We start from the raw sequence: 20,859 nt of genomic DNA, 5'->3' as shown, positions 1-20,859 counted from the left end.
GGGGGTGGAATGGGATGATCTCACGGGAGCACTTGGTGCTTGATAACCTTTGGCTTCTGTCATTACTGTTTTAAACTTGGCCGAGTGAGGCTGGAGTGTGGGAGCCTTCACTGATGCAGCCAGAGGCTCCTCAGTGAGAACTGTGCATTTAGTGGAACACTCCACAGACCTGAGACAGCCCTGCCCGGGGTTACGTGCGCCTTGGAAGGAGACATTCCCATGTGGCTTCACTGCCCCCAGCTCACGTACCCCTGGCCACAGCAGCCTCCTGGCAACTCCTCACACCCGCCAGCAAGTCCTGGTGCCCGAACTCTCCCTTCATAGACCCCCACACGTCCTGCAGCCTCTGCTTGGGTGCTCCCTAACAGTGAGGCCCTTCTTGGCCCCCTGGCCAACACAGCCCTGCAGGTCCCTCTCTCTTACTCTGCCTTGTTCTGCTTCGTAGCCCTCATCACTGCCGCTGTTACATGTTTTTCTGCTGATTGTCCATCTCCCCACTGGACAGTGAGCCCCAGGAAGGCCAGGGCTTTGTCTTGTCCTCAGCTGAATTTCCCAGCACCTAGAGCTGCGCTTGCCTCCTCGCAGGTGTTGAGTGAATGCTTGTTGAATGAATGGATGGAGCGTTTTGAATAGGCGGTGCTTCCGGACGTTGTTAGAATACTCAGGCTTTTGAACTGAGTGTTTTAGCAATACCCACGAGCCAGGAGAGGGCCTTCCTGCCTCAGCCATAGCTGCGGTTGTACCCTGAGCACAGTGTCCCCTGGGCCTCAGTGAGGAGGCCCGCGTCCTGGCCCCCAGAGCCTGGGTGGGCTCTACACCTCTGAGAGTCCTTCTCCCCGCTCTCGGGTTCTGTCCTGTTAGTGCAGGGGAGAGTTTAGTTGTCCCTTTGTGCAGAGAGAACCTTTTGGACACGTGTGTGTCCCTCCGGGCGTGAGAAAACAGCCTGAGTGAATGCATGTGAGCACACTTCCACCCAAAGAAGACTGTGGGTGGATGTGCTTGTGTGTAAGGAGCCGGGCGGCCCACGGGAGGGAGGCAGAGTGAGTGCACGTGTGTGTGTGTGTGTGTGTGTGTGGGGTGGGGGGAGAGGGCACAAGAGGACACGTGGTCTCTGTCCCCCAAGCACACAAGGCTCTGGGTGTGGCGCGTGGGGACCCCTGGGCTGGGCAGAGCCTGCGTCCTGGCCCAGCTTGCGTCCTCTGGGTTCAGCTGCAGAGGGTACACACTCGTGCTGTACAGAAGCTGTAAATTCCAGGAAACTCCCTGCCAGCCGGGCGCGGTGGGGGAGGGAGTGGAGGGTAATCCGGGCTGGCTCCCTAGCACTTGGAGAGCAGATGTGTCTGCCTCAGGGACAGCAGCCCAAGAAAGTTCAAACCAAAGTGTGTTTGCTCACTATAAAAGAGACCTCTGTGAGGGGCCCTGGAGGGAGGATTTGGGGGGGGTGCACTCTGCCAGAGGTCCTCACTGGGGGCCCACAGAGGCCATTGTATCTTGTCGGAGGGGAGAGGGGAGGGGGCAAGGCAGGAGCACCGGGGTGTGGGAGCTGCTGGGTCATCTTTCTTGGCGTTTTACAGCCAGCTCCCAAACACAGTTGCTGCTCCTGCTGAAAGAGGCTGGGCCAGAAGGAGGTGGGGTCCTTTGCCACTGGAGGGCTGGAGTGAAGGGGCCCCGCCCCGGGGGTTCCCGGATGACTGGCCAAGGGCTCACTGAAGCCAGCGAGGGAGACGAGGCAGGCGTGGTCCTCCCCAGCAGGCCCTCCGGCTGTTTGGAAGGCCCTGGCGGCCCCCCAGGCCCTTGAGCCGAACCCCCTTTGCGGTCTGATCCTAACCCTCGCCTGCCCCACCCCCTTCCTTCTCTGCACTTCTGGGGCTGGCCTTTTCAGTGCTGGAAGCTACCCAAGAGCATATCTTTGAAGCACAGCAAAGGTTCGGAAGGAGGAAGACAGAAATGTCCTCTGGGCTGGGGGAGTGGGAGAAAGGAATTCCATGCATGCTCCACGGGAGTCAGGGAAGCAGCCCTGGTGGGGGCGATCGCCTTGGCAGCGGTGGTGCCCAGCATGTCCTGCTACCCACTTCTGGCCGCCTGGCCCTGTGTGGAGTGAGCCCTCTTCCAGGGCTGTGGGCAGGGAGCAGGGAGCGGTGGCCCTTGTTTACAGGGCTTGTTTCAACCTTGGCTCACAAGGGTAAGAGCCGGGCCCTGCCATCCGCCCCTACAGGATGCAAGACCTCATAATTGTCTTCAATTACAGACAGTGCCGGCCCTCAGCCCTGGCTTCCGACAGGAACCAGAGCCTGAGCCACTGCCACGGGGGGCAGGGGGAGCCAGCCAGCCCCCACTGCAAGGTTTGGGGTCTCCCTGTGGCCTTTGGGGCACTTCCAAATGCCATGGGCCCTGGGGTTCACCCAAAATGTGGCCTCGGGGCTGTGGAGAGCCTGTCACTGTTGAACACCTACCTTCTTTGTCCCTGATCAGGATGAAACTTCTGTGAGCAGTGAAGATTTTGATATGAACGACTCCACATGGATGTCAGCTGACCCACACCTGGCCTCCAGCCTGAGTCCCAGTCAGGACGAGAGGATGCGGAGCCCGCAGAACCTCCACAGCCAAGAGGACGGTGAGTGTCCCTTGGGGGCCGGTGGGGGAGGGGCTGCACCTGCCCACCTGCCCGTGCCTAGGAATCTGGGATGGTGGGGCCTCTAGGGGTGGCGTTCTCAGCATCTCTGTGGGCCCCAGGGCCCCGGCCCCTGGTTCCAGAGAGAGCAGGTCGTTCCCCTAGAGATGCCTGGACAGAGCTCTTGGGGCGGGGGGGTGTGGTGACTGGTGGCCTGGCGGGCCATGCTTGTTTGTTTGCACTGATGCTCAGGGGCTGGCGGGATATGGATTTCCATGTGGTCACGATTCAGGTCCGGGAAGGTTAACAGTGTGCCTGACCCAGAACAATCGAGCTCCCCAGTGATGAAAACAGGAGCTGGGCTTCTGCGGCGTTGACTTGAGGCTGTAGGACAGGGTCCCTCACCTGTGAGTGAGCAGGTGGTGCACTTGTCCATGTGTGTGCCCCCGGCCCCTCAGGGTGAGCCGTGGTTCGGCGGAGGAGCTGTCCAGACTGGTCTGTAGGCCCGGCCCCACCGTCCTCCAGGGCCTGCCAGGCATTCTCCTCCAACCTCCCTTGAAACAGAGGCTTCCTTCTTGGGGTGGGAGAGTTGGGGTCAGAGGTCAGATCCCAGACGTCCACTCCAGAGCTCTTGCATGGAGCTTCCCCGGGGGGCTGGGCTCCGGGGCTCCAGCACTGCCTCAGTCAGATGCAGTTCTGGGCCAGGGGTGGTACCTGTGGTTAGAGCGTCCCTGGCTGGGCCTGATTTCCCGGGAGAAGGTGATCGGGTGTGGGGGATGAGCCGGAGCCGGGCCTCAGAGAACTGGGGTGTAGAGCTGGCAATTAGGAGGGGTCGAAGGTCGGGGCCTGGAATGCTGGAGGGAGGTGCAGGGTTAAAAGGGGGTGTAATGTTAACTCTGTGAAACGGGTTAGCCTTAAAGAGTAAATAAGGGGTAGGAGCCTCACAGTTTGGGTCAAAGTTCGTCTCCATGGCAGAAGCCGGGCGCCTGCCTCCCGACTGCTCTTGCGGGCTGAGGCCGGCTTTGTCTGGGAGGAGACGCAACCTGGAGGCAGCTGGGGTGGCTGGGCCAGGGGCTGGGGAGTCCAGGGGGTGGTTCTGTGAGGAGTGGGGTGCGAGGCTGCTGGGAAAGAAAAGGCTTTTGTATCTGATGCCTCGTGAGGTCAGCAAGACCCCCTCGTGCTGCGAGCCTCCCAGAGCAGTACTGGCTTCCAGCGCTCCCACGGGATGGGGACCCGGGGGGGGCAGCCACATGCTGCTGGGGGCCCTGGGGTTGGGACGTGCCCGGCAGCTGACCTTCCGCCTCATCTGAGCCAGGGGAGGGCCACACCCAAGGCCACACCAAGGGCCATGCCAGCAAAGCTCAGCCAAGGGCCCTAGGTTATACCTTCCCAGGAAGGATTCAGAACATTTTTCTTTTAAAGCCTTATTAGTAGGATTGGATGGGGGCCATATTCCCCCAACTCATTCTTGAAAAAGTCTTGTGTTATTGTTGCTCACAGCCACCCTTTGGGAGTCTGATCTCTGTCTAAGACACTTCCCAGGGAGATTTGGTGATTTGGGGGGCCTCCAGGGTCAGGGAGCAGAAGGGAGTGTTTCCGTGGGGTCGTGGGGCTTCCTCAGCATCAGTTGCCCTGTCACCTGGAGGTTGGCTGATCATGAAGATGAAGCTGAGAGAAGCAGTGAGGCTGGTGGGGTCAGCATGTCCTGCAGCTGGACCCACGGGAGCCCAGTGAGGTAGCCGACCTGGGTGTCATCATGCATATCCCCCACCCAGGTCCCTCCTGGCCATGGGTGCTGGGGCTGAGGCAGGCTGGCCTGCTGACAGGACAGGGGTGTTTATCAGGGCGGGCAGCCAGAGCTGGAGACAGGGAGGATGGTGTCGACCATGATACCATCAATTTAATTATTTAATCAGAGACTGTGTCTGGAGGCTGTGGGCTGATGTGCTGGCCAGAGGCTGACCTAGACCCAGTGCAGGGGGTCGCAGGCCTTGAGAGATTGGCTGGCCTGGTCTCTGCTGCCCCTTCTGGTCCTAGATCTGTTGGTGACCACCATGTCTATCCCAAGCACTGGGTCCCCAAGGGGAACTGGAGTCCCCATCCAGCCCTCCAGCCCCCACCATGGCATGCTCCCCTCTCTGGAGGTGCTTCCAGTGCAGACACGAGCTGAGAACCTGCTCCCATCAGTGAGTCAGTGAGAAACCATCAGTGGTTTCAGGGGTTTCTCATGTCCCCTGTTGTTAATGAAGGACTGGGTGGGGACAGGCCAAGCAGGGGCTCTGTTTGACCCTGCTCTCTGCACCCAGCCATAGCCCTCCATGGTCTCCACTCCCTGCACATGTGCTTTCATCCAGAAGCTTCCCCAACCCCACCAAGCCCCAAGGTGGCTTGGTGTGCCGTCTCTGGCCCTCAGTCCTCCGTGGAAGTGGCAAGTTGGAAAGATGATGTCTGAGGCCCCCACTGTGAGCTCTGTGAGATGAGGACCATGTCCATCTTGCTCTCTGCTCTGTCCCCAGTGACTCTGGCTGCATGCCTGACATGTTACAGGGGCCTGCTGAATATTTGTCACCTGAATGAATAAAGGAACAAATGTTTATTGAGACCTACCCCGAGCACACCATCTGGAGGGGATGTAGGCCCACCCCTTGCTGGGGACAAGTTGGGTTCTTTGTTCCTGAGGACACCCCCCAGTCTCGGCACCTGAATCTTTTCCCTTAGCCAGAAAGTGTGGGGACTCCCAAGGCTGTGCTGGGAAGCATCCCACCCTGCTGGCCAGGGATGCAGTCCAGAAGCATTTCAAGAAGCCAAGCAGTTTGGACAGATTCACACATGTTGGTGGATGCTTTGGGACCCTCCTCTTCCTCCTCCTCCTTTTTCAAGTTTTAGCAGAGGCAGATGAAGGCTGGGCCTTGGCAGGGTAGGTCCGACGGCTGAGACCAGGAATGAATTTTCCGCAGGCCAGCTCTCACTCCCGGGAGCTTGTCTCTGAGGTTTACCAGGAGTGGGAGTGTGCTTGCTCTGAAACAATGTGGTGCGCTTGTCCCCAAGCCCTCCATGCACAGCCTGCGGGACCTCACTTCACAGATCTCTTTTACGGGTCCTGTTCCTGGCTCCCTGACATCACAGCAGTGGGTGCTTGGCCGGGGAGCACTGCTCACCCAGTGCTCCTTCACCTGGGGCGCATCGCTCAGGTCCCATCCCATGGGAGGAAACTGCATCAGGGAGAGAATTCCAAGGATCTGGCCAGAGTCAGGAGGGGGTGCGGAGGCTGCTCCCCTCCCCTTTCCTCTTTGGCAGGCGTCGAGGCCATGTGTGAGGGTCCCCAGAAGATGGCGGGGGAGCCTGGGAACCAGAGGAGGTTCTCCCTGCACACTCACAGCATTGGCTTCTCGGGGTCCCAACCACGGCAGGCAGGGCCAGGCGAGGGCCCCTCCTTTCATTTCCCCTTGATGTGCTTCCCCAGGCCTCTTGCTCTGCCCCTTCCTGAGCGGAAAATGTGAGGCCTGGCTTCAGAAGGGATGCATGGGGGTGGGGAGCGGACATTACTCACCTCCTGGGTAGACAGGAAACCAGCATCAGGGGAGAGCCCAGGGTCCTGCTTCCGTCTTCCTGCAGGGTCCTTGGGGGTTTCTGGGCAGGAGCTGTGTGGCGTCCTGGGGCATCTCAGGGCCTCTTGCTTGTGCCTCTGAGAGATGGCTCCTCCAACCTTGGGCCTGTGAGACCCCTGGACCTCAGAGTTCCCTCCCTCCAGGGACATGGTGTCAGCACTTCCTGCCCGCAGACCGTAAGGTCTGGAGCTGCCTCTCCAGTGCCCATCGCTATGTCACGAGGCCGGACAAAGGTGTTGAGGGTCCTGGCTTAAGGCTTGGCTTCTTTCAGGCTTGTCCTCAGTTTTGTCGTGCAAATGCTTAGCCGCCGTCACTTGCGTGCGTGGATGATGAGCCCGGCCCTGCTTTGGGGGACCTGTAGTCTGAGAGACAGGTGCGAGCTGTCTGAGGGCAGGCAGTGTGTCTTCGTAGAAGTGGATCTTATTTTCCGCCTTATTTCACAAGTATTACAGTCATTGTAGAAAATTTAGAAAAAACAGAGGGGCAAAAAAAATGAAAATCAATACCAATGTTTGGGGCATATTCTTCTCAGTCTTTTTTTTTTTTTTTTTTTTTTTTTTTTTTTTAAAGATTTTATTTTTTCCTTTTTCTCCCCACAGCCCCCCAGTACATAGTTGTATATTCTTTGTTGTGGGTCCTTCTAGTTGTGGCATGTGGGACGCTGCCTCAGCGTGGTTTGATGAGCAGTGTCATGTCCGCGCCCAGGATTCGAACCAACGAAACACTGGGTCGCGTGCAGCGGAGCGCGCGAACTTAACCGCTCGGCCACGGGGCCAGCCCCTCTTCTCAGTCTTTAATGTGCATATCATCAGTCTCATTTCCTTAAAGAAAAAAAGGGGGTGGACAGTGTAATGTAGCAGCTACTGTTTTTCCCACATAGTGTCATTTACCTCTCCCCCATCAATGATGTGCCATCTTTAAAGGTTGTCCAGTCATCCCAATAACTGGAGGCCCCATTCCTGAGCCTGCTCTGTGCTCAACCCTGAGCTGGTGACAGGGTGACTCCCACCCTGTGAGCTCAGAGCTATGACTGTGCCTTTCCTGCAGAGGCGGAAGTAACTTGCCCAGACCACAAGCGACCATGAGGGTCTGTCTGACTCCAGAGCCAGCATTTGGGCCATTCCTGGGGAAGGACATTCAAGTCCCCCTCTCTTGTTACTACAGACAGTACCACAGGGAGCATCCTGAGGGCCAACCCCTGCCCAGGCCTGAGTGTTCTCTTCTGGGCTTTATCTCCAGCCCCTACCATGGAGCAGCGGCTCCACAAATGGCTGTTGAGTTACCAGTGGTGGAGACGGGGACCAGTGAAAGCCTCTTGGAGAGGCTATATTTGGAGTGGGGTTGAAGTTAGGTAGAGTGGCCTGGGGAGCTCAGGCAGTGTGTCAGGAGGAGGCTGGGAAGGGAGGGAGATGCCAAATGACAGGGCTGGGGGTTTCCTGGGTTGCATGTCTCCAGAAGCTCCCTATGACCCCAAGCTCCAACCAGGAGAGATGGGGCAGGGAGGCTACCACCAGGCCGCCCTACGAGAGTCTGGCATGCAAGCGTTCCAGGAGGATGGAGAGAGGTGGGGCCGCCTCTGTGGGCCTGGGGTCTCCACTGGACGTGGCTCCCTGCAGGCAGGCCCTGTCACTCTGCTGTGGATCTCCTGAGCGGCCCTGGCCTGCCCTGTCCCTGCCGTGCGGTCTTAAACAAGTGGTTCACTCTCTGATTCCCAGCTTCTGCCTGTAGCATGGCCTGGGTGACTGTGACCATTAACCCTGGTGTGTGCTCGGGAGCTCTTTGTGAGATGACCAAGGCTTCCTGCCTTCTGGCTTGTGTTGCCCTCGGGTGGGGCCCTGCACTATGCAGAAATGCAAACTGGGTGTAGGGCGGTCACCTGGGAGCAGGTGTGTGACTTGCTTGCCAGGGCTCAATATTTACAATGGTGCTGCCTCTCTTTGCCTCACCCAGCCAGGCCTCTCCCCTGTGTGCTGTCCCCTGCTCTCTGCAGGGTGGGTCTGCAGGGGAAATGTGCAGGCCCCAGCCCTGCTACCCGACCCAGGCTCAGATACTGCCTCCACTCCCTCCTCACCGTGCGGCCCGGAGCAGATCACCTCCCCTCACTGGACAGTGGGGCGATAATGCGGCACCCACCCTACCGAGCTGTGGAGGATGGGATGACGCGTGGACAGGGCTCGGCACACGCCTCGGGCAGGGAAGGCTCGGTGAATGGTGTTACGGGATCGCTTCCTCTTAGGGGGCCAGGCTGGTGCAGGAGACTGTGCTGGAGGTCTGGAGGCTGGGGTCTGTGGCCACCTGGCATAACCAGACTGCGGGACTGTAAGTGTGTCAGGGGCCTCCCTTGAAAGACTTCCTCCTCACCTCTCCCACATTCTCTGGACCCTTCACTAGACCTACTGGGTCCGGCCCTGTCTCTTCATCCATTCAGATCTCTCTTGGTCCCCTCTGCCCACTGAGCCCTGTGGGGTTTTGACCGCAGCTTTCTTTACAACATCATACCAGCACCCCTCGCCCCTGCTCTCAGCCACCAAAGTCTTGCTTCTTTGGAAAGGGAGCTGGGCTGTGAGGGCCCAGGTGCTCACAGCTGGTCCTGGCATCTCCTGGGTTCCTGTCCCACTCCCCACCCGCACGTGCCAGGTCCTGTGAAGGGACCCTGAGTCTCCGAAGATCCTGCTCCTTGGTCTGGCAAACTCCAGACGTGTCCCAGGCTCCCACACTGGTGGGCAGCTGAGTGGGCAGCTGCGAGTTGGTTCCGCTGTCCAAGGAGAAGGCACCTGGGCGGCAGCTTACTTCCTGTGTGCCAGCCACTGTGCTGGGCCCCGAGGGTGCCACAGGGCGTCCCCGGCCAGGGGGAGAAGTTGTTCTGCAAGGAAATGGGCAGGAGGCCTTACTGCTAGTGGGGAGGGGCGAGTGGGAGTTGGGGCCAGGCTGCATGGGCTCAGAAACGGTCACCTGAATTACCCCTGAGCCGTGGCCACTTCTGGTGTTCTCTGCGCATGCTGCCCACCCTCCCATGGGCTCACCCCTGGGAGGCAGCTCCACGGCCTGCTGCAGCCAACCCCTCATGGATGTGACACTTGTGGTTGGACATCTGCCCTGGTCACTGTCACATGGGAGGAGGATTGTGGCCCCTTCTCTGTGCCCTCCCTGGGATGGCTTCTGAGGGACTTTTCCTGCAGTGGGCCTTTGAACTGAGCCTTCTCTCCCCGACACCTGCTGATCCCCACCCTGTCCATCCCTTATCCTGTTTACCTCCGATGAGGCTAGAAACTGCCTCTGGGCCTCATTCTCCGGCTACAGGTCACCCCCTCCTCCCCACCCCCTTCTAGAGCAAGAGGTATTTGCTCCTTTTCAAGGCTCGAAACATCCACACTGGATGGCCTCTTGCCCTCCCTTCCCCCCAGGAGCAGAGAACGGGGGCCCAAGCCCTTCCAGGGATTGGCTGTGGGCCACCCTGGCAGTCCCAGGTCACAGGAAAGTGTCCATCATCAGCTCGGCTGCAGGCGGCACAGACAATGCTGAGCTGTCCCGGCCTCTGGCCTCCGAGGGGTGAGAAAAGCTGGGAGACAGCACCGAGAGATCCCTTTATCCCAGGAGCAGGCTGGGCCGGCACAGCCCTGGCCTTGTACAGGCTGTTGGGGTCTTAGGCACCCACAGGCCCCAGACGCCTGGTGAGGACATTAGGGCAAGACAAGCTCCGGGGCCTGAGGAGGTGAGGCTCACCTGCTGAGAAAGGGAGCGGCAGGCTCCACACATACCTAGGAGATTAGCCTGGGCCTGCTGGGCCATCGTGGAAGTCAGAGCCACCCTCAGCCCAGGACACATGTAGACCTGGCTTCCTATTGACCCTCTGTGGAGGCAGGTTCTGCTGTGCTGGAGAAGAGGCCTGGGAGGGAGGGGTACAGGAGAGGCTTTGCCACCTCGAGCCTGTCCAAGGGCGACTTTCCTAGGAACCAGGAAGTGACTGGGGCCACGCTGGCGTCATCGCTCTGACCTAAGGACTGGGATGCACCGAACCCAGACCGGCTTCCGGGAGGGCTGGCGGAGGGCCTGCACAGGCTCTGGGGCCCGGGCCCTGTCCCGTGAGTCATTCGCGCACACACAGTCGCCTCAAGTGGCTCTGTTTGCTCTAGGACACAGGATTTGTTTTGGGGGGCGGTGCAGTGGGCATCTCAGCTAGAGCTTTTGCACATGGAATCAGCCTTGACTTCTCGCTGCTTGGCCTGGAGGGTGGGGCCGGGGAGAATGTCAGGCCCGGGAGGACACAGACTCTGGCGGCTCCTGTTGGGAGTGGTTTCCCCTGGACGTGTTTGGCCAGTGTGTGTTGGGGGAGGGGCTGCCGGAAGGGGGGCTGTTGCAGGGGTGGGAGGCTGTCCCATAGTACAGAAGGGCAAACTGAGGCCTAGAGAAGAGCACCAGGGGCGGGTGCTCTGGGGAGTCAGGCAGCCCTGGGGCCCGTGTGGGCTCTGCCGCTCGTGCCGTGGGTCAGCCAGTGACTGGCCCCGGGAGCCTCTGGTTCTCCTCTGATGACTGCTGGAGGCAGTGGTTGTGCAAATCAGGCATGATGAGCGTGCCCAGTGCCTGACACACACTTGATGTCCACCCCACCGAAGGTGGCGCCTGTCCCCAGTGCCCTGCCGCCAGTCCTGCACCCAACTCAGACCACCTGCCCCAAGACCTGAACTGTCATCTTCGTCTTGGACACCCCTCCAGGGCCCAGGACCCCTGAGTCCCTGCACTGAGAGAAATGATTTCAGTTTTAGGGGAAACTCATGAAAATCTAGGTCTGTGCTGTCTAATACGGTAGCCACAGACGGCTGCTGGAAGGAACTCAGGCACATTGAGGTGTGCTGAATGTAAAGCACACGCTAAGTTTCAGGGACTTAGTATAAAAAAAGAATGTAAAATATGTCAGTTTTAATACAGTATTGATTACTTGTTGAAATGGTAATATTTTGGATATATTGGGTTAAATAAAATAGATTATTAAAATTCAACCCACCTGTTTCTTTTCACTTTTTAAAATATGTGGCTGCTAGAAAATTGAAAATTCCCGATGTGGCTCACATTCTCTTTCGATTGGACCGTGCTGCTCTAGACTCTGAGGGCCCTAGACTCTGCTGGCACCTGCTTAAGGGATGTGTCACCAAAGGTCGGGCAGGAAGGCGGGTGCTGTGGGATAGAGGTGCCCGTGTCCCTGGGCTGGTGGCATTAGAGGTAAGAGTGGAGCCCTGATAGGAAGCAGGGCCCCGGCCAGGCTGCTGGGTGGAACCACAGGGCTGGAGCGGGGTGCTCAGGAGGGGCAGCTAGGCGGGCAGCCAGGGCCTGAAGGCCAGATGGCAGGGCAGGCTCCCAGTGTGTCCCCATCACCCAGGATGGTGGGATCCCAGTGGTACTGCCTTGCCCAGCTCCTCAGTGTCCCCCGTTTGACCCTGGAGCCCTCCCCCTTCCTTCCTTCCGGGAGGAAGAGCAGGGTAGCCTGCCAGGAGCCTGGTGCTCCTGGGAACTATGCATCATATAAACACGGCCCAGGCCACTGGCCTTTGTCAAAGCAGGCAGGGGCAGCCCACGTGAGGGGCACACCCCAAATGCAGAGCATGGTCAGTGCCCCGAGGCAGCAGCCCAAAGCCGCAGTGGCCGAGGAGGAGAAAGGGGCTGGCTCTTCAGACATCCAGCGGCCCGTCCTGGTGTCCACACTCTCCGGCCCATGGTGGGGCTGCCGGCTCCAGCACTCTCCCCTCCTCCTCCCCCGGTTCATCTCTTTTGTGTGTGAATTATTGATGCTTCCACCTCTCCTCTGCCTGGCTGCCGCTGTGACAGAAGCCCACGAAGGAGGGAGGCACTGCCTCCAGCAACCGCACCTCTGGCCACAGAAGGCAGCCTGCACCGGGTATGCTGAGCTGGCGTGGCCACAGGCCTGGCCCATGGTCCTAGGGACGATGGACCTTCCCACCTTGGGAGCCGGCGTGAGTCACCCACTGGGAGAGGGTGTCACTGGCTGTGGCCCCAGAGCCCGGTGTGGCAATTGGCGGCTCTCACAGAGCTGGGCTTGTGCGGGCTGTGGGGCACTGGCGCCCACATAAGGGCATTGTTTGCTGAGGTAAAAGGGGTTTTTGTCTCCTTCTGGAGACGGGACAGAGGGAGGAACAATTTCCCCCATTCATCACTAATTCCCCCATTTGAATAGCAGCACATTGCCCCACGTTAAATAGACGGGCACGCAGTCCTTCCCTGCCCGTGGGCATTCCGGGCACAGGTGGTGGGCTCTGCGTCCTGCCCCGCACCGAGCTGAGAGGCCTGGTTTGGTGGACATGTTCAGCAGGGGTGCATCCCCCGGCTGCTCCCCTGCTGCCCCGGAGCACCCTTCTCTCTGTAATTCACACAGTCACAGGTTGGGGGCAGTCTTGTCCTGCCATCATTGTCCTGGGCCTCGGGTGGAGTGCCCATCCTGGAGGGGCCTCCTGGCACAGCAGCACAGATAAGGACCAGGTGGGGACAAGAGTCACTTCCAGCTCCAGGTCTGCGGTGGCGTCAGCCAGCACACGCCCCTGCCCGAAGAGCGGTGGCTGGAGGCCTGCACCCCTGGAAGGCCCATCTCCTATGTGCCGTGTGCCAGGCCCTTGGTGCCCGTGGGGCCAGCTGGGTTCTTTCACAGAGTCATAAAGTGTCAGAGCCCAAGAGGGCGGCAGCGGCAACTCCCTGGACTGCAGATAAGAGGAGCCAAGGAGGCGGGCTGTGCCCAAGGTCAGGAGACGGCGAGGCCCCACACCCACCTCCCCAGCTGGGCCCACCCGTCTTGTTCGGGCATGGGTTTGGGGGCATGTCCGTGTCTCCCTTAAATTACGCTTTTTGGAGGGGGTTGGGAGGAGGAAAGAATTAGAAAGGGATGGGAACCCAGCTTGCCTCAGCCCAAGTTGTCGCAGTTTCCCTCTCCCCTCTTTCCCCAGTGACGGGCGCTCTCGGGGCCAGGTGCTGTGCTAGGCCCGGGAGTGGGGCCCTGCAGCTGCCTCTCCTGTGGTTACAGCCACCTCAGGACAGACCTGGGGTTTGTGGCGGGTCCAGCCCCACGGCCCCTCCCGGGGAGGACTGTGGATGACTGAGAGCGAACCAGACACCCGTGGTGACTTAAACCTGCCTCTGTCAGCTAGCTTCAGTGATAAGGAAATCACTGGCTCCCATAACCAGAAAGTCGAGGGCCTTCTTTGGCTTTAGGCACAGATGGATTTGGGGGGATCCGTCTGTGCCAGCCTGTCCCCTGCATCCCCAGTGTGGCCTCCCTGCCAGGTGGGCTGAGCAGCCCCTGTGGGGGAGAGGTCGTCTTCCCACCATTTCAGCAAAAGCCTCAGACTCACTTTCATGGGTCTGTCTGGGTCAGATGCCCATCACCGATCGCTGTGATGGGCGGTGCAGACCGTGGGGAAGCCGGGAAGACTCGGGGTGCCCTCACCAGAGGAAGGGGTGTGGTTTCTGGAGAGGCAGGAGTGATCTGGGCCCGCCCAATACAGCCCTGGCAACCCTGAGTCTGCGGGGCTGGGGCAGCTTATGGGGGGCTGGGCACAACCAGAGACACAGTATGTCAGGAGGTGATCGGTGCTCTGGAAAAAACAGGTAAAGGGGTCAGAGTGAGGCAGGGGGCTGGGCAGGGAGGTCTTAGTGAGAAGGTCACCTTTAAGTAAAGCCCTGGAGGGGAGGAAATGTGCCAGAGAGATAGCTGGGGACAGAGTGTCATGAGAAGAGGGGACGGCAAGTGCAAAGGCCCGGAGCACAGCTGGACTGGGGTGACAGTGGGGGACACTGCCAAGAGTGTCTGGCTTCCACTTGGGGGTTTGAACTTAGTCCCTGCAGCTGTGGCCGGATGACAGCCACTGCCTAGGGGGCGGGTAGATGGATACAGCCCCCCACCCCCACCCCCAGCAGCTCCTCTGCCCCTGCTCGGCTCTGGGCACTTCAGCCCTCGCTCCAGGGCCTTCTCAGCATTGTCTTTTGTAGCTTCTTCCAAGGACTACTTCTTCCAAAAAGCCTTCCCTGCCTCCCTCCTGCACAGTGCAGACCCTGGGGTCCAGAGCTGGGGTCTCAATGAGGCTCTGCAGTTAGGGAGGGCTTCCCCGAGGAGGAGGAGCAGGAGGCAGTCGGAGGAGCATGGATCAAGGGCCAGAGAGCTCCCAATGCTCTCTTTGGAGCCCAATCTCCTCTTGAACCCTCAGGTGTCTTCCTCGCCAGAGCATGAGCCTCTGGGACAGGAACCACCTTCGTCTTTTCACCGCTGTGTCCCCAGTGCCCCGCACGGGCCTGAACACTCAGTGATGTTCAAGAAAGGAAGGGATGAAGGCACGAAGAGCATCTTCCAGGTGCTGCCTCTCCCTCTTCCCCTCCCTGTGCCCACTTCAGATTTGGCACCGTGCTGGGCTGAGGGGCCCCCAGAAGCCCACGCTCCAGTCCAGGAAAGCCATGTGTAGGAAGGAGGCGTGTTAGGAAGTGCGAAAGCGCGTGCTGGAGGCAACCGGCTTTTTTTTTTTTTTGGCGCCTACTCTCTATTCCAGGTATTGTCTACACCATGTAAATCCTATTTTACTGACATGACACCCATCTTGAAAGGAGGCTGAGGCTCAAGGAGGGGAAGTGGTGTTTTCAAGGAGACACAGCCGGCATCCATCCCACTCCACAGCCCCTCTGCATTCCACCTAAAACGCACGGCCTCTCCCGTCAGCAGAAAGTGGACCCCAGCTGTAGGCTGCCCCAGGGGCGGGCGGCACCGGGCTGGCTATGCAGGCAGGTGGTTAGCAGCCGGGTGGAGGGCGCCCTAGCAGCGTGATTGGGGTCTCAGGATCTTTTGACTCTGTCCCTCTGATGTGGGCCCTGTGTGCGGCTGGCTTTCCCTGCCCCCAGGGCAGTGTGGATGTTGGGGAGGCTTGGCCCGTGGTAAATGGTGTGGGGGCGAATGGAGCTTGTCTCCTGGGGCCCACTGGCCTGCTCAAGGTTTGGTTTTGTTTGGGGGGGATTTTTATGGTAAAATATGTGTAACATAAAATTTGCCATTTTAACCGTTTTTATGTATACAGTTCAGGAGCATTAAGTACATGCACAGTGTTGTGCAATCAGCACCATTATTTCCAAAATAGAGTTTTCATCACCCTAAACAGAAACTCTGTATCCATGAAGCAGTGACACCCCCTCCCCCCCGGCCCCTGGTGACCCTCCTGGATTTCCTGTCTCTGTGAATGTCCCTGTGCTGGAGACTGCGTAGAAGCGGACTCGCGCAATATTTGTCCTGTCGTGCCTGGCTTATTTTACTTAATGTGATGTTTTCACAGTTCATCCATGTGGTAGCATGCATCAGAATTTCATTCCTTTTTATGCCTAAATAATATTCCATCACACGGATAGACCCCGTTTTATTTATCTGGCAAAGTCTTTCAAAATGTAAACAATGAAAGTCAGTCACAACATTTTAAAATCTGGATATTTACATAATGGTGCAGATTTCTACTTTCTCCTAAAAACTTGGAGTGCATGGCCTGGTGCCTCACAGGTCCCATCTGCCCAGCTCCTTCCCTTACCAGACAGGGGTGGCATCTGAGGAGTGGGGGCGGTGCCACCACTGCAGCCAGCACCTGTGGCTCCCTGGCTGGGCAGCTCAGGTGCACAGCCCCGGGGCATTGGCAGCTCAAGAGTCTGGGCCGCCACCTGGGCTCCTGAGCTGGGAGGGGCCCAGGAACACCTGCCTGTGCATCCTCACAGCACCCAGGCCTCCTACGGGCTCACGCCTGGGGAGGCACAGGGCAAGGGGGTCCTTCCTCCTGGGAGAAAACCTGGTCGGGGAGGCAGGTGGTTGGGGTGCCACCTCTGGGCCCGTGCTGAGGGCAGTGATGGTTGGCTCCCTGTGTGCCAGGCGTAGTGCCCATTGACCCTCCTAGGAACCCCTCCTTCCAGAGGAGGAAGACATGGCCCTCCCAGGTCAAGCAAGTGGCCTGTTACAGGTGGTGCCGGGTGTGAAGTCACACCTGCAAGGTGGGCTAAGAATGGGCACCTGGTGGAGCTAAGAAGCGCTCAGACCAGGAGCCAGTATGTTGTCTGTCCAGCCTTGCAGCTCCTCGGTCCCAGCAGAGGCTCCTGAACCTCAGGTGTGGGGACTTCTCCAGGAACACGCCCTGCCCTGGTGGGAGGTGGGCAGCTCTCAGGACCGCCCCTGGGCCAGGTGCAGGAGGCATGAAGTATCTCTAGGAGGGGCTGGCACCTGCCAGGGTCGGGGCTGTGAGGCCCTCCTTCCTAGGGACAGCGGAGGAAGGAGGCCTGCTCTGAGGAGGCAGCGCCGAGCCAGGTTAACTAAAGTTTACTGAGCTGGAAGCAACAGGGCAGGCAGACAGCAGAGCCCAAGCAGAGGCCTGGAGAAGTGAGGTACAAGGGTGGCCAGTATAGTGGGACCTGGGCTGAGGGGAGGCTGCAGAGGTCATAGCACCAAGAACACACCGGACAGAAGTCTGGACTCTTATTCAGTGGGCTGTGGGGAAGAGAAGAGTGGTGATTAGGCTGGTGCTGGAAGAGCGGGGCGTGGAGACAGGACTGTGACCAAGGGGAGCTGGTGTGCTGAAGAAGGTCAGCCAAGGAGGCTGGTTGGGGGTGGGTGGAGGGAACAGCGTGGTTTGGCAAGTTGGAGGGCAGTTGGTGGCCCATTCATTTTCCTTGTGGTTCTGTACTGTGCTCTGTTGCCCCAGGAGGCTGGACCTTGGTGGTTGTCACTACTTCATTTCCCAGCCTGGGACCCCGCCAGCACGTAGTAGGTGCTCAGTAAATACTGCTGGGTAATTTGTTCCTTTCACAAACATGTAGATTAGTCGCTGGAGATACTGTCAGAAGAAAACCAGACCTATCTGTGATAGAGGAAGAGGGGCTGGGCAGGGAGGTCCCAGAGGTAGCGCGGCCGCAGGCCTGGACTCTAGGGTGTAGCTGAGCAAAGGTGGAGCTGCGGGGCGGTTTCCGCAGAGCCTGGAGCTGCCCTGCAGGAGGATGGAGGGAGCGATGGCTGCCCAGAGGAAGAGGAGGAGAGGAGGAGAGGCGGCTTGGCCCAGGAGACCTGCGGCAGCCCGGCAGAGGGGGAGGGGTGCCGCTGCGCGAGGCCTTTCCCATCCCCCTCTGCCTAGGGCCCGGGCTGCTTGACGGGCAGCCCGGCCCCGCCCCCGGGCAGGCGGGAGGCCAGCGATTGGTTGAGGCGCTAGAGCCGCTCGGTCGCCATGGGGACGCTCCGGAGGCGCGCGTGCCCAGTGCCCAGCACCAGGGACTAAATCTTCATAATCTGCCGACTGGGAGGTTGGGGGTGGGGTCGTGTGCGACCCTGGCCTGGGGGAAGGGGCTGCCTGGGATGCGGTCTGGGCTCCCTGTGGCCGCCCCTCCCCCAGCCGCTCTGGGTGCAGGTGCAGAACCGGCAACCACGCGGTACTCACCTGACAGTGACCTGGGGAGCTTGAGTGTGGCTTCAGCCTCTGCGCTCTCCGCTGATCAAGCAGGAGGCTGGGGCGGGGTGAGGGAGAGGGCCCTGGAATTTATCTGAAAATGTCTAGCCCCGTAGTTAAAGTTTGTCTTCCCGGATCCCCCAGGCAATGCTGTGCTCTCCGCAGCAGGGGGCGCCCTCGGCAGAGCTTTGTTGGACTGTCACCTCAGGAAAGCAGGATGGCCCACTGAGGTGCAGGAGGTGCAGACCCCAAACCCTGCAGCCTTGGCTCCCGGTGTCCAAGGCCACGTGGTCATGCACAGAGGGCAGATGGAGGGGTTGCCGTGTCTGTGCACAGGCTGCAGGATTGGGCTGGGCCTGCTTGCAGGAGGGAGCGGGTAAGGGGGGGAGGGGGGGTCACAATGGAGCCATCCCTCCCTCCTCAGGCAATGGAAGGAGAGATTGGAGGGCCTGCTGTGGGCAGGGGGTTCTGTGGGGAGAGCGTCTGAAGGGACAAGGCAGTGGGGAGCCAGGGAAAGAGGTGGGCGCTGGCCAGGCCCCAAGCAGCCTCTGGGGTGTCCAGAGGCCCCTGGCAGGCAGCAGCCGGGTAGGACTTGAGGCCGCAGCTGCTCACTCCAGACTGTCGAAGCCGGGCCTCTCGTGAGCCTGGATGTGGCGTTTGTGGGTGTGGAGTGCAGGAGACCACCACACCCTGCCCACTCTGCGACCACTCCGCTCCTGATGGCCTCAGCTTCTGGCAGAGGGACCCTGCCCCCACCTGCGGCTAGGGCAGGGCTAGCCTCTTGGAGCCTCTCAGGGGGACAGCAGTGCTCACCTCCGACACAGGGATGCTTGTGAGGGTGACACTGGGCAGGTACTCCCTGTCACTGCTGTGGCCACGATAGCCCGGGGGGTCTTGGGGCACAGCAGGTGCTGGGATGTGCCCTCACGCCCAGACCTCTTGTTCCAGATGACTCCTCCTCCGAGAGTGGCAGTGGCAATGGCTCCTCCACCCTGAACCCGTCCACGTCCAGCAGCACGCAGGGTGACCCTGCCTTCCCTGAGATGAATGGCAACGGCGCTGTGGCCCCCATGGACTTCACCGCCGCCTCCGAGGATCAGCCCATTAACCTGTGCGACAAGCTCCCGCCAGGCACAGCACTTGGCACGCCTTCCTACCCCTCGGACGGCTGCGGCACGGACGGACTGCGGAGCCGCGTCAAGTACGGGGTGAAGACCACCCCTGAGGTGTGTGGGGCTGCAGGCCCCGCTGCGCCGCGCGTCTCTTCCTGCGCGTCAGGGACGTGTGAGGCTGACAGGAAATTGTCTGTGCTCGGAGTTGTGACACCAAGTCCAGGGTGGTAGCCGTGGCGGCTGTGCTGTCACTTTCTTGGGGAGGCTCTGGAACGGGAGAGTACTCCGTGTGTCACCCTGAGCAAGGCCCTCACTCCTCTGAGCCTGTGTCCACATCTGAGGAGTGGGGTTGATGACCCCTGACTTAGTAGAGTTGGTGGGTGATGTGTGGCCTGTCCCCGTCCACCCCCAGAACAGAGTCTGCCACGAGTAACAGCAGAGAGTGGCCGCGTTCAGCAGAGGCCCCGGGTCTCACGTTTCCTGGCTGCTCTGCATGCCTGTCCCCATTTTACAGATGGTGCAGAAAAAGGATGAGGCCTTTGTGTGAGGCCACAGGGATATGGATGTGCGAAACTCAACAGAACAGGCTGACGGAGTGGGCGCGGGATGGGCAGGGCAGGCCCCCACCATCGGCACGCCCCTTGCTCTCTGGGGCCTCCCTCTCACTTCTGCAAGCTGCTGCTGGGCCCATGAACCCTCCTGGGAGCATTTTCCCCTGTCAGGGCTGGGGGCCAGAGGCGCCTTCTTGGAGCCCTGCTCCCTGGACGGTTTTCTCTTCAGCAAGAGAGGTGGTGCCGGTGCTTGCCTCTGATGGCGTGTCTCATGGGAGAGTTCGGTACAAATGGATGGGTGTTCAGTTGTTGGTATGTGTCTGAGATCAGGCCATGGAGAGGTACTGGCCAGGGTCCGACCTTCCCCTCTTTGACTGGGTCCAAGAGGCAGGCATAGCTGCGTCCGCAGTGAGCCGACACTGGAGAGAGTAAGTTTGCCATCACAGCCTCAGGCAATGTGTGTGGGCCAAGGAAGTAAGATGGGAGTCTAAACGCTACCAACAGCCCGTATCTTACAGGTTCTCTGTCTCTGTCTCCTCTGACCCTGGCAGAGGATTGGCTAGGGAGCAGCTTGGGAATGTGACTGGCCCAGGAGGTCTTTTGACTTCCTTTGCAAGGCTGGCATGACCCAGCACGAGGCTGCAGGACCTGGGCATCCCTGCCCCTTTTACTTTCTTTCTAGTTTTATTGAGAATAGTTGAAATACCTCACCTGCCCCTTTTAAAATGCCTATGTATGGATCAAGAGATGGGCACTAGGCCAGGGGCCCTGAGAGGGCTGACCCCCATGGGCACGGTCACAGGGTGGCAGCCACTGTGGGATCAGGCACCAGTCAATGTCCATCTTATCCGTTGGTTCACCAAGAAGAGCTGTGATCCCCTCTGGGCTGCCACGTGGCCACATCACAGCGTGTGACCTGCTGCTCTTTGTTTCCTGGGCCTGACTGCTAGATGTCCGCCTCCTTGAGGGCAGAGAGGGTACCACCAGGACGCTGCTGGTCAGGATCCCAATGAGTGAAGTCAGGACTCACCAAAAGCACAAACTTCCTAAAAGGCAGATGACAGTGGTCCTCAGAGAGCACGTGTGCCCCGAGGGCAAGGGGCAGGACATAGGGCAGGTGGGAACTGAGCCATAAAGGGTAACAGAGGTGGAGAGAAGTGGGGAAGTGCATTCCAAGGGGAGATGGGGGAAGGGGCTGTTCCAGGAGGCGCGCATGGGGCGGAGTAGAGGGCTGGGCCCTCTTCTCTGCTATAGGATGGGATGACTGCCCTGTGGGCCGGGCCTGAGCCCCTCTCCCCCTTTCTACACACTCAGTCTGCATTGGCACTCAGGGCATCAGCCAGGGGGCCGTGGCAGACAGGAGAACCCCGGCCCCGGAAGCTTTGGGAAAGTGCTTTGCCTGATGGATCTGTCGCCTTGGCTGGTTCCCTCTCCCAGCCCATCTGTCCCTCCTCCCTGGCAGACAGCACACTTGCCACTTTTGTGACAGCTCAGGTGTCGACCCGGGGTTGCAGTCCCTTAGGTATCAGG

At 59.6% G+C, this 20,859-nt stretch overlaps 1 protein-coding gene across 8 annotated transcripts in view; it reads left to right on the top strand.

The window, feature by feature from the left end:
* Positions 1 to 20,859, top strand: part of NOL4L (nucleolar protein 4 like) — a 125,158-nt gene that overhangs the window by 93,259 nt on the left and 11,040 nt on the right. For 5 of the 8 annotated variants that reach the window (XM_023626315.2, XM_070248034.1, XM_023626316.2 and 2 more), the window contains 2 exons: positions 2,473 to 2,614; positions 18,615 to 18,892. In XM_023626315.2, coding sequence (XP_023482083.1) covers positions 2,473 to 2,614; positions 18,615 to 18,892 — 420 coding nt within the window. Of the gene's footprint in view, positions 1 to 1,689; positions 2,183 to 2,233; positions 2,343 to 2,472; positions 2,615 to 18,614; positions 18,893 to 20,859 lie in introns of those variants that run through there. The other 3 variants (XM_023626320.2, XM_023626321.2, XM_070248035.1) reach the window with 3 other exon arrangements.

This window comes from Equus caballus, chromosome 22 (genome assembly GCF_041296265.1).
Source record: "Equus caballus isolate H_3958 breed thoroughbred chromosome 22, TB-T2T, whole genome shotgun sequence".
In the NCBI taxonomy this organism is placed as follows: Eukaryota; Metazoa; Chordata; class Mammalia; order Perissodactyla; family Equidae; genus Equus; species Equus caballus.
This window is presented reverse-complemented; position numbering and strand designations above follow the sequence as displayed.